Source organism: Cydia splendana, chromosome 2, assembly GCF_910591565.1.
Source record: "Cydia splendana chromosome 2, ilCydSple1.2, whole genome shotgun sequence".
NCBI lineage: Eukaryota > Metazoa > Arthropoda > Insecta > Lepidoptera > Tortricidae > Cydia > Cydia splendana.
In genome coordinates this window covers 21,598,333-21,610,776 of record NC_085961.1, presented here as the reverse complement: position 1 = coordinate 21,610,776, position 12,444 = coordinate 21,598,333, and the positions used below count along the sequence as shown (strand labels likewise).

Genomic DNA, 12,444 nt, shown 5'->3' with positions numbered 1-12,444 from the left:
ACCTGTCACTTAGATCATTCGAATAGTCCACTTGATCTATCACACTATCGGAATGTCTCTTTGATCCTTTTAACTATTACTCTTATATTATATTAATTATTTGAATAATCATTAAATGTTGTTTTGGATTGTATTTAATTTGAAATTGAAATTATGTAATTTTATTAAACTCAAATTATTTAATAGTTTTAAAACTCAAATTAGGTAATTATACGTTCACTACCTATCACATGTTTATGGATCTGTGTGTAGTTATAATTTCAAGCTATAGCAAGTGTAGTGCTTAGATTGTAAATGTGAAACAACTTATATGGATTGAGCAATAAAGTGATTCACCCACACACGAACCTTGTTAGTTTTTTGTTTAAAACCCCAACTGCGGTGATCATACGATGACACACTGCCCCGCCACGCGTAACAGCCGAACAGCCATTGGAAAATGCATTAATTTTAACACTGTATTATCTCATAATAAATAACAATTTCATACTGGTTTTCTATTGGCTGTTATTACGCATGGTGGGACAGCACTTGCTAGACATGCGTATTGCGCAGGTGTACGCAGGTAACGAGTACCTACATCTAATCGTAAAATTTGAATCGTCGTGACGTTTTGACGAGGAAAAAAGGCGTTAGGTGTCTGACTAATACGTAAATATGGCTTGTTTGACGTGGACTGTGGTCCAAAGTACCAAATTTTCCACCACGCTGTCTATTTGTCTCGAGAAGAGAATTAAGTTATCTTGAAGAGACGATTGATCAATAAATTCAATAATATATCGTAATTTGATCTACTTCTTTAACCTTTTGGACGCCAATGACCGATATATGGAGGGCTGTAAATATGGGGTAACCTTGCAAGTACCTCTAAGTTTAACATTGAATGCCGAGGAATAAACTTAAAAGGCACTGAGTATATTTTAGATAAGTTTATTTGGTTTATATGGTTACAATAATATTTATCAATTATCCACTGTTAATACATTAATTGTATGGCACTAACATAAATAAAAAATACTTTGAATTAAAATGTCTTATTCTGAAATACATAATAATAGATACAGTAATGATTTCGAGTTAAACATAATAATAATATATTCGGAATTAATTTCTCAGTCGTTCGTTTAGACGTTTCGTAAATCAACGAAAGCCTCTTTTTTACGTTTGTATACTTTTCTTAAGAAAATAAAATTATCAACACAAGTTCAACTTATTGATCCCGATAAATCGCAATTATAAATAAAGTCTTAATTATCGTAAATAACTTAACAGTTTGTACCGGCGAGGACAGCTGGTACACCGCCTCTAACGATGCCTATACTTAATATGAAAGAACGCGCAGGAATAGTCATATATAAAACGATCGGACATCACTCGATAATACATACAAACGTGTGTTACAAACTTACTCTACGCCCGCGGCCGCGGCGCGGCGGGCGGGCTAAGCAACAGGGGAAGCTACGGTGAAGCCATCCGGCGACCGGCTACTAATTATTTATTTCTTAAGGCATGTCTGTTTGTCTAATACTTAAACGGTTATTTTGGAGTTTCGATAACATATTTAATTATAATTTACACGTTCGTGGAAGCATACAGCGATGACAATCGGTAAGTAGACGATATAATGAATAGTCGGACCGATGCAACAAGCGCACACATCACACTAAATACTATTTAACTTTAATTACATACAAAGGCCACATCACATCATTCAGTCACAAAGCGCGAATTAATGCTAACACTAATCCTTGAACAAACATACGTGATTTAATATGCTGATGACAGTTGCAGTCTAATTCAACTATAAACGTTTAACCAATGTCGTTATTATTCTAATTATTGTATAAATATTTAAACTATGGTACAGTTCTAATTTGTGTAACTTACGACCAGCCTAGATTAATGAGATTTGTCGGTCGACGAGCCTCTACGTTACCACGGAGCTGGCAAGAGCATCGAGTATCGATTTCGTATGGCTTCGAGAAAGCGCCCGCTATCGTCGAGTACTACGTTCGGTCACTATCACTAGCGCTAAGTTAACCGATGCGGCGACTCGACAGCACGACGGACTACGAGAGGAACTGTATCGTGCATTTAAAAGATTTGTTACAAATTTTGACATTTAATATTTCGCTAAAACATTATTTACATTAAATTTATATCGACAGACATATTTGAATATCTATACGAGTATAAAGTTTGATTAAGAGTATATCAGGCATACTAATCGTACCGTTCTTAACCATACTCCTCCAGACTTGAGCAATACAAATAGTGTCAAATAGGTACCAAAAATATCTCTTTCCCTTATTCCGCCTTAAGCAGTGATATGGTTAGGTATATCACAATATCAGTGACCAAAAAAGCATCACTAAAGTGAAACCGTAGCCTAATTTATAATACTGGCAGTTTTAGCTGATCGCTGAGCGCGGGTCGTGCCCGATCGGGGAAGCGGAGCATGTGCGGTAGCTGGTACTAGGCCGTGGAGGGACGCCCTGGGAGGGAGAGTGGGAGAGGCCGTGCAGTTAGTGACGCTAGAGGTTACGCTCCCAACACTTGTACTTTTGACGCTTTAGTTCCCGGGATTATCCCGTCACCATAGACCAGAAGGAGGGTGCGAGGAGAGGCGCATGCAATTAGTACCAGCGACAGGTTAACAAGTCTGTAACGGTCTGTCATTCCCGGAGATCAATGCATTGCTCTTACCACCCCAACATAAGCATCCTACCTTTACTGTCCGCGATACATATAAAAACGGGCAATACCTGATTGGTTTAAGTTTAAGATACATATTATGTTCGTTTACAGCATGGAATGTGTGTACACCAAAAAATATTTGAAGTTAATAAGTAGTATTTGCACAAGACTTGTTAAAAACGGGGTTGTAAATAAACAATGTAGTTCTAACACACACGAAGTACCTATACACTCTACGAATTATACACATCATATAATGATATACAAATATGGGTAACTTTAGACATCAAATTCACGATTATATTTACCTAAGTATATTTTTTCCGATATTGGGCGTCTTTCTCTCGGCATTTAATTTGGAATAATTTAGCGTACAAACGTTTTCCTTAGTAATTAATTTGAGATTAATCCATATAATACAAATAATCATCTATATCACATCACATTGAAGAAAATATTTACTGCAAAGTGTTTTATACAAAGAAATAAATGTATCAACCTACTTACTTAAATAGGCAATTTGCATTTCTATATTTGCTGTAAATATTTTCCCAATTTGTGCCCTTAAATAATATTATTTACAGTTCAAGACCATGTCGTGCCTTAAAACGTAAGACTAGAATTTACTAATAATTTATAAATGTGAGAATTATAATTTTAGTGATGTAGTAGGGTTCGTTACGTGACGAATAAAAATATCGATACATATTGCTGAGAGGTAACTAGAAATAAAATGTACATATAATAGAATACAAAACCTCGCCTCACTATTTACAACCATTGTCCTCACATACAAAACGTTCGCTTCACGGGATCCATTACAACCGAAGAGTTCCAGTTCGAAATGATTAAACGCTCATTGCATCATTACACTTTTTAAAAGTTTATAACCGGCAGCCTGTGGCGTGTTTAAAGGCGGCCGAAATGTAAGGGGCGCCACTCAGGCTGCCAGCGCTAGGGCGGGCATCAGAAGTCCTCGAGCAGCACGGCGTCGCGCGGCACCAGCCCCTTCTGGTCGCCGCGGCAGCACAGCAGGTGCTGCGAGTCCACCTCGAGGATCAGCCGCAGCCGCTCGCCCTCGTTGAACGCGAGGTGCCCGGAGTCCGACGGTAGCCGGTGCCATAGTGTTCTCACGTATCTGAATACATCAAACAATTGTCAACCATTTGCTCTATATTGTCATTTGTTTCAACAACGAAAGAATGCTCGATTTGTAGATGCGTAGTAGGAGAGAATTAAAAGACATTTAATAATCTGCGCACACAATAACGGTAAGTACACATTACACATAATTATTTTGCCAGACGTAAGTATAAAGCCCTATCCTTGTATTACCTGTGTACAGTCAGGATATTTCCTTTTTGAAGTGAAAACTTCTTTAGCGGCGCTGTGCACTTTTTTTGATGGGGATAAAATGTTAAACTCGCGACAGCGTAAGACGTAAGACGCTTCGTAAGACGGACACGTGACCTGATCGAAAAACTGTTACAATGTCATAGTTTTCACTTCTGCCGGCACTCCCGGAGTGCAAGCCGTTGTTTTTTACCTGAGTACCCATACCTTAGTAGGTACTAAAATTGCAAATAATTTCTTACTATTATATTACTCTTAATGCATTTCGAGCACGTTACACATTTTTGCTTGAGAGTTGCTACGAGCTACGCCGTAGGACATCTACGGTTTCACCCTCCCAGAGTTTAAAGTGTACCAACAGTACTGCGTGGGTGTACTGACTTGTGTTTCTGGTGCGTGGTGGTAGAGTGGTGGCGGGCGGCGGACGAGGAGGCGGCGCGGCGCGGCGCGGCGGGCGGCGGCGCGCGGCCGTACGGCAGCGAGGCCGGCCGCGGCGCCGGCGACGCCCAAGCGCCGTCCACACGCGACGTCCTGACAACACCACATTCGTAACAGTTCAAAAAGTTGCTGATTTGATAATACCCGGATGTGACGTCACGTTTCAGTATATTATATAAAATTCCATAGTGGCTATCGACTTGACAGTTTCAAAAAAAAGAAGTTGATTGGACTTTAAGTCTTATACTCAGCCCGAGTACTCATACTCAACAATATCCCTATTTAATCATCGTCTCTAGCACCCCGATATTTCTGCGCTACATCAAAGTCACTAATTAATTAACGATGAAAACGTCAAAATTAAAAGGTATTTAGCCAGTCTAAAACAAGGTTGTGGTTGTGTTACAAGTTTGTATGAATTCAGCCTAAAAACCCTGATTAATAACATGTAATACCTATCTATTTATTACCTAACTCAAATTATTTCAATTTTCTTAGTGTATTCAATGTACCTACGAATATATAATTTGTACCAATTATCTTCAGTTGTGCAAATTTGGGCCTTTGCCCGACTACAATTCACGTCAGAAGACGAGGTTATTTATATTCGTTTAAAAGTGGTTTACATAGCTATATCTTAGCGGGAAAGTTTTCTTATTGTTGTGGGTTTTTTATTAGAAAAATGACGTAAAACTTTAACGTTATTATTGTTGTTACATGTGACTGTACGTGAATAGGATTTAAAAATAATTAGCAAAATATATGGCCAGAGATTACCAATATACATTTACATATCGGAACTCCTATTTACATACGCAATTTAGATACGGCAGTTTATTTCTACAGTGGTGCATAATAATAAACTATGTCTATCTATATATACCATGCACATCATATAAAACAAGTATCGTCGTCACCTAAAGGTCACACGCTGACGTGACATAAAATACGTGCACCGACATATTTGCCATTTGGATGAAACGCAAACGATATCCGGTAACCTTGCTTTTTTGTTTATTTATTCTGTGCCAATCGACGGTATATCTTGAATTTGCCCAAAATATATATAAAAACTAACATTAGGTGTCCCGTATCTTGTTGGCTAGTAATGAGGTTTTTTAAATAAAATATAAAGACATTGCGGTCCTAAATCTTAATAACTTCCTCGTTTATTATATTTCTTCTTTTAAAGCTATTTGTTTACGCAGTAGATAACCGTACATAGGTACGTTCCGTCCATATTATTACATAGGAAGACTCAAGACAAGTACCTTTAATACATTTTTCTCAAAAATGGACGGCAAAGTCGACTTTGCCGTTTAAAAAATAGGTTGCGAAGCGCGTAGTTTATGGTCAGTCAAAAATTAAAAAGTTAAAAACATTGCAGTCTCGATTTTGGGACTGCAATGTTGCATACAAATTCCATTATTTGTCGAGTTCCAAACTTTTTAAAAGTTGAAATGGCCATATCAAATGAAGGCACAGGCCCATTAAACAGCCAAACAGATGATTAGTATCGCGACTATTTAGCTGTCTCAAATAGGTTGGCGTATTTTCGGCAGAAAAATACACTTCTATTTTTTTATTAAAAAAATAAATGGGCGGCAAAGCTAATTTTTTCAATTGTTTCTACTTTTTTCTGTGAAAATATATACGTAAGAAAGTTGCTTTTGTAAAATATTTCTATGATATTTATATTTCTTGCACCATTTTTGAGAAAAGCACTATATATGACTCGGCTGGAAGGCTACTTGCTGGCTTCGGATTCAATTAAACGGACTCCCAAGGTCGTCCGTTTAAAACGAATCCTCAGCCTGCAAGTAGCTACTTCCGAGCCTCGACAATAATGTACTATTTCTCAAAAATGGACGGCAAAGTCGACTTTGCCGTGTAACAAATAGGTCGTGAAGCGCGCAGTTTATGGTCAGCCAAAAATTAAAAAGTTAAAAACATTGCAATCTCGATTTTGGGACTGCAATGTTGCATACAAATTCCATTATTTGTCGAGTTCCAAACTTTTTAAAACTTGAAATGGCCATATCAAATGAAGGGACAGGCCCATTAAACAGCCAAACAGATGATTAGTACCGCGACTATTTAGCTGTCTCAAATAGGTTGGCGTATTTTCGGCAGAAAAATACACTTCTATTTTTTTATTAAAAAAATAAAAAGGCGGCAAGGGCTTTTATCTGTGAAAATATATACGTAAGAACGTTGCTTTTGTAAAATATTTCTATGATATTTATATATCTTGCACCATTTTTGAGAAAAGCACTATATATGACTCGGCTGGAAGGCTACTTGCTGGCTTCGGATTCAATTAAACGGACTCCCAAGGTCGTCCGTTTAAAACGAATCCTCAGCCTGCAAGTAGCTACTTCCGAGCCTCGACAATAATGTACTATTATAAGCGTATATTAAATTGTTCTTTATTACTGTCGATATATTTTTGTGTAGGTTAAATCAAAAGAATTACCTATGTCAACAACAAAACAGTCTAAAACAAGAGTTGGAAGTTGAACTTAATAATAATAGGAACCTAATCGATTACTGACCAAAATGCACATTTGTATTTGACAGAAGCCTGTAAGTGATTAATTACTTATTTCATTGTTATTTGCTATGAGGAAAACACATTGGGTCATTTCCATAGATTAGCGTAGATGTTAGTAAGACACATGCTAGTGTATAAGCATAAAGAAATAGCGTAAAATTAGGTTAGAGTTTTCGTTATTGATGCTAGTTTCATAGTTTGCTAGATGTTTCAGTGTGTAGGTACATACGGCGCGGGTTTCCTAGCAACCGGCTTGCAAATAACTGCTTCCTTTTCCTTGGTCTTGGCGACGACTCTCTTCACAGCTTCGGGGAAAGTTCTGGGTATGTGCAGGTAAAAAAGCGTATATATAACACATACATAATAATCTACCACCACCGGCAAAATAATTGAGGAAAAAAGTACGAAAATGGTGCAAAGAAATCAATGTTCTACAAGAGTGCTAACACAGCTGAGTTCGGTAACCATTTACAGAATATAGGAATTCTCCAATTTTTATCCATTTTTTTAAAGCATTTCCGGAACTCTGTTGCGTATCTACAGGCCTATTCGGATTTCGAGATAAGCACAAGATCTGGAGACGATTTAGAGATCAACTAGATCTACATTAGATATCGACTAGATGTGACTTGGATATCTAAGTCATAACTTGTCGAAATCGTTCAAGAGGACCTCCAGAATCGCGGAAACGTCAAATTTGACATATCTATCTTACAAATATCTTTAAATTATCCGTATCGTAACTTGTTGAAGTCTAGTAGAAATCTAATTCATTTTCCGAATCGAGCCGCTAGTCATAGTAAGCCATAAACTCAAATAAAGTAAATTGCTAAAATTTGCCGCCACCGTAAAGTGCAAATCAAAGTGCAATAGTCCTGAAATTAAAATTAACATTATAACAAAAGGTTAGATTGCTGGAATATTGTGTTACCTGTTGGCGGGTTGCGGGCGCTTGGCGGAGCTTGCTCGCGCAGGCGCGGCGCGGGCGCCGGCGCTCGCTGTCGGGGACGCGCCCTTGCGCACCGGCACCGGGATGCCTCTGCGCAATACAAATATGTGACGTTCCACGGGAAAAGGTACCTTATGAGGGTTTCTAGTTTCGGAGATATGAAATGTTTTGTAAAGAGGTGAAAAAATGCTCAATTTTTTTTTATTGTGTGATCTGCAACCTTAATGCGTAACGTTTGTTTACCTGTTTTTATTTTTGTTATAAGTTAGTTATAAGCCTAGTAATGTCGTCTCAGAGTTTAGTAGAAAAGGTACCTTATGGAAAAAAGATTGAAAATTCCCAAAAAAACTAGTCAATACGGGAAAAGAAGTTTGGTAGAGAACTGTATCAGCATTCTGCAAAACTAATTTGATAATTTCAGTTCTGGTTGGGGCGCCTCGCAAATATTATAACCGTACATAGACCGACATCACAAATCCAAGTAGCCTGCTATTATACCAAAGTTACTCTCGTCAAGTCTTTCTTAACTAGAATAATCTTCATTTGGTTTGGTCGCATGCAGTAAATCAGCCATTGGTTTGCTGAAAAATGCCAATACCCGACGCATTACCTTATGGAATATCTGAGGTCATTGAACCTCAATGCCGCTTATCTTCAATAGCAACCGAAATATATTATTGATAAGAAATAGACGATTTATACCATTACCAAAATATTATTAGTTTATCCTAACTGTTCCATCATCATCATGCCTCATCATGTAACTTAATCACAAGGTACCTTTTCATTACATACAAATTATTGGTCTTTTTTAAGATTATTATGATGAAGAACTAATTAAATTTGGGGCAGTTTAATGTAAATTAATATTTTCTATTCATAAAAGATAAACTGTAATATGATTGATATTTTGTAGTGATGTATTATTAGATTTATTTCCATAAGGTACCTTTTCGTAAATGTATGGAGCAAATACTGTTATTGTTATGTAAGTTTAAAGTGGCATAAGGGGTTAAATATAGTATTTATTTGGGGTTTGAGGATTTATTTCATTTGAATGACAGAATTTCTTTCATATGTGCTCAGAAAAATTGAATGTGTCTCACATTAAAAGTAAAAATATTCAATTTTGTGATTTTATATGAAAAAGTCAGAAAATACATTTTCACCTCTAAATCGGTATTGTTTTTTGCTTAAACTGTCTGTCAGTGTCGTTTTCTAATAGATAAAATTTAAATCTTGAGAGCTCATTGCAATCAATCGTGAAAATGAAATAAAACTTTATTTTCAAGAGATTGGTTAGTATACACATAAATCAGTCGATATCAAAAGTTTCTATTTGCATTACAGAACAAGTCGCAATATTTTTTTAATCTCAGATATATAAGGTATTATTATTTGTAGTCAACTATGTAACTTACTTCAGGAACATAGTTTTTTAGGCGGCTAAAATTAAAACTTCTCTATCGTAAAGTTGCTCATTTCACAACATTATTTTCAAAAAATCATATCTCTGTAACTACGCAACCTAGAAGGTTGATCTTTTGTGTTATCGATAGCTTATTTATTGTAGATTACTGGGGTATGCATAACTCCATACCCGCCATAAGGTACCTTTGACCGTGGGACGTCACATATTGCTATTGTACGACGTCTAACAAACAAGTCAAGTTTAAATATACCTACTTATATGCAGACGGAAACGAATTTACTACTATTGAAAGACTAAGCACTCAAAAGGTCTATTAGATTTAAACGATTTGGAAAAAAATATTTGTTCTCATCGATAATTATGGTCATCAATCAATCCATTAATACTTTATTTTTAAGAATATGGTAGGTAAAAGGTGTCTTACTCAATTAATTTGCGTTGCGTCTAATAATAAAGTAGGCAGGTACTCGTATTAGTCAAATAAAAATAGTTTGATTAATGCTCCAGCACGTGTATTTACAAAGTGTAATGTCGAAATCATTACTCATCAACGGTATATGTGCAAGCTAGAAATATATGAGTAATGACTAACCGGTGGGCATTCTTGGCCGGCTCGGGGACGGTGGGCGCCGCCGGCCTCACGGGCGACGACACGGGCCGGGGGATCTTGGAGCCGCGCGCCGCTGCCGGGGACGTTTCTCCTGTACATAAAGTACGGTTATTAAACAAACGTGACTTTGGAAATTCCCACAGAGTATGAGAGAAGTTGTTTACACGGCGCATAAGTATATTTAGTTTCACACACATAAACTTTAGCACACACCTAGGTAGGATTGATAGAAAAAACCAATGCCGGCGCCATCTGCAAAAACATTCGAACGGCTGCACCTATACGAACATGCTAAGCAGAATTTGTGTTATTAAATTTAAAAGCATACCAGATGGCGAAGAGGGGCTCTCGGCGTTGCTGAGCAGCTCCCACTTGAGCTGGAGCCTCCGGAACTTGCCGCCCGAGTGCCCGCTGGCCGCCGCGCTCTGCCCACTGCTCGCTGACCCTGGCCGCCACTCCTCGCCGCTGCATTCCAGCTGTAACAAACCCATACACCATTATAAATTAGCCTAATTATGTAACAACTAATCGACTGATTGGCGTGAAAGTGTAAAATATTAATATCTGATATAATATTGATGTAACAAAAAGTTTATAATTTTGAGTGCACCTAATACCTGTTAAAAATACGTATAACAGATAAGTACATGTTGCATGTAGGCACAAGGAGTAAAACGAATGGTTTACTTGTCTGGTTCATTCAACCGTAATGCATGGACCAATATCCAGGTGGGACCGATGACAGGTAATTATATTTTTGGCTTCTAACTCGATAAGGCATTGAACTTTGAAATGTAATTGAAATCTGAGTGCTACACGCCAGTGCTACCACGAATAAGTCGAACAATACCACTGACTGTAATACCAATTTACCCAATTAACGAAAAAATTTAGTTAATTACGATATTATTTTTAAATCGGATAACCATGGCAATATATGATGATATCCATGTGCCTGTCACCATGTCAGGAATATTAGTTTTAGAAATTACATAAGAAGGTAAATAATAACTGTTATGCTAATTATGTGTTACATTAAAATAAATACCTAATACATAATCAGAATCACACAAAAATTATAGTGCTCAACACAACTTAAAATATAAATGAATAAAATATGCAAAGAATGGTTAAAAGCTGTAAAGCGTTCCTGCAAAACAAAAACAACCAGAAAATGAATGAACACAAAACGAAGAAAACGCGAATCTACGACACGAAGCACACTGAGGTAGAGCCCCGCCGTTACCTTGGAGTCGGCGGCGCCGAGCCGAGCGGGCTTGTTGTTCTCCAGGCTGTCCGTGTAGTCGTCGCTGTCGTCGAACACGAGCCGGTCGAACGCCTGCATCAGCTTCGAGCCCAGCTGCACGCCGGACCAGCGCCGGTTATTCTCTAACTCTATCCTGCTGTTGTTCGGACACAGGTCGTATCCGATCGGCGAAGGATTCACGCAGGAGCGTGGTCTGTTTTTCTCGACCGCGGTCTTTACGTTAGCGGAGTCGTTTAGAAGGTCCGGGGTAGACGGCTCCTTATTTTTTGGCTCTTTGTGCCTCATGATGACGCTAGTCTGACAGTCGTCGCTCGAAAGCCCGCTCGATTGCATGGAGCGCACTAGTTTCAGCAAGTTCCGCTGGTTCAGTGTTAGTGGTGGAGTGTTAATCGAGGTAGGCTGTTAAATACACCAAAGACTTTTAGCATCATGCACCATGCCATCCGCGGCGACGTGAACGACCTTCGTGGCCGACACACGTCGTGAAACGTAAGCAGGGCCTTATTTGCATTTTATGAAAGCTGTGCACGAACGAAATGCCAAATGATATCCGTTCACAGACTTGAGTGTATTTTCGTGAGTCGTAAGCACATGCAATAAACAATAAAATGCAAATAAAGCGATGTCTCCCTTTGCGGCAAGTCTGTTAGCAGTTGAGTGAATTGATTCGTAATAGGAACGAGGAAAATATTGTACAATATACGATTTCAAGCTAACATGGTCGCTAATATTTTAACTACAGTTACGTACCTCAAGATTAACTGTAGTTAAAATATGTATTGCAAAAATAGTGATTTGTTGATCAGTCTATAAGTAGAAAACAACTAGGCTCTATAAGTAAGCAACCACTTAGCTGTAACCAAATATTTACAGAAAATCACCAGTAATTATTTCGTTAGAGTGATAAGAAATAGGTTTCTTCAAATTATTCGAGAATATACATTTCAAAAATCGGCACTGACTAGGGGAATTACCTACCTCGCGTCGCGGAATGAATGAAAGAGGCGACAATGGTAATACATAGATCATGCACGAAGAACGTCATGAAACTGTGTGAAGCAAGATAGGCATTTGTTACGAGACTGTAGCAAATGGAAGTGTGATTTCTTTTTACTCTAACGGGTGGAATTATACCTACAGCAGC

The 12,444-nt window shown here is 37.9% G+C and overlaps 1 protein-coding gene across 7 annotated transcripts in view; it reads right to left on the bottom strand.

Annotated features, from left to right (window-relative positions):
- Window positions 1-916: 916 nt before the first annotated feature.
- LOC134805565 (uncharacterized) overlaps window positions 917-12,444 on the bottom strand; it is a 77,012-nt gene continuing 65,484 nt past the window's right edge. For 6 of the 7 annotated variants that reach the window (XM_063778859.1, XM_063778841.1, XM_063778846.1 and 3 more), the window contains 7 exons: window positions 11,280-11,699; window positions 10,362-10,509; window positions 10,016-10,124; window positions 7,974-8,081; window positions 7,272-7,361; window positions 4,432-4,581; window positions 917-3,835 (listed from right to left, as the gene is read on the bottom strand). In XM_063778859.1, the coding sequence (XP_063634929.1) occupies window positions 3,664-3,835; window positions 4,432-4,581; window positions 7,272-7,361; window positions 7,974-8,081; window positions 10,016-10,124; window positions 10,362-10,509; window positions 11,280-11,699 (1,197 nt within the window). In that variant the 3' untranslated portion in view covers window positions 917-3,663. The remainder of the gene's footprint in view (window positions 3,836-4,431; window positions 4,582-7,271; window positions 7,362-7,973; window positions 8,082-10,015; window positions 10,125-10,361; window positions 10,510-11,279; window positions 11,700-12,444) is intronic. The other variant, XM_063778868.1, reaches the window with a different exon arrangement.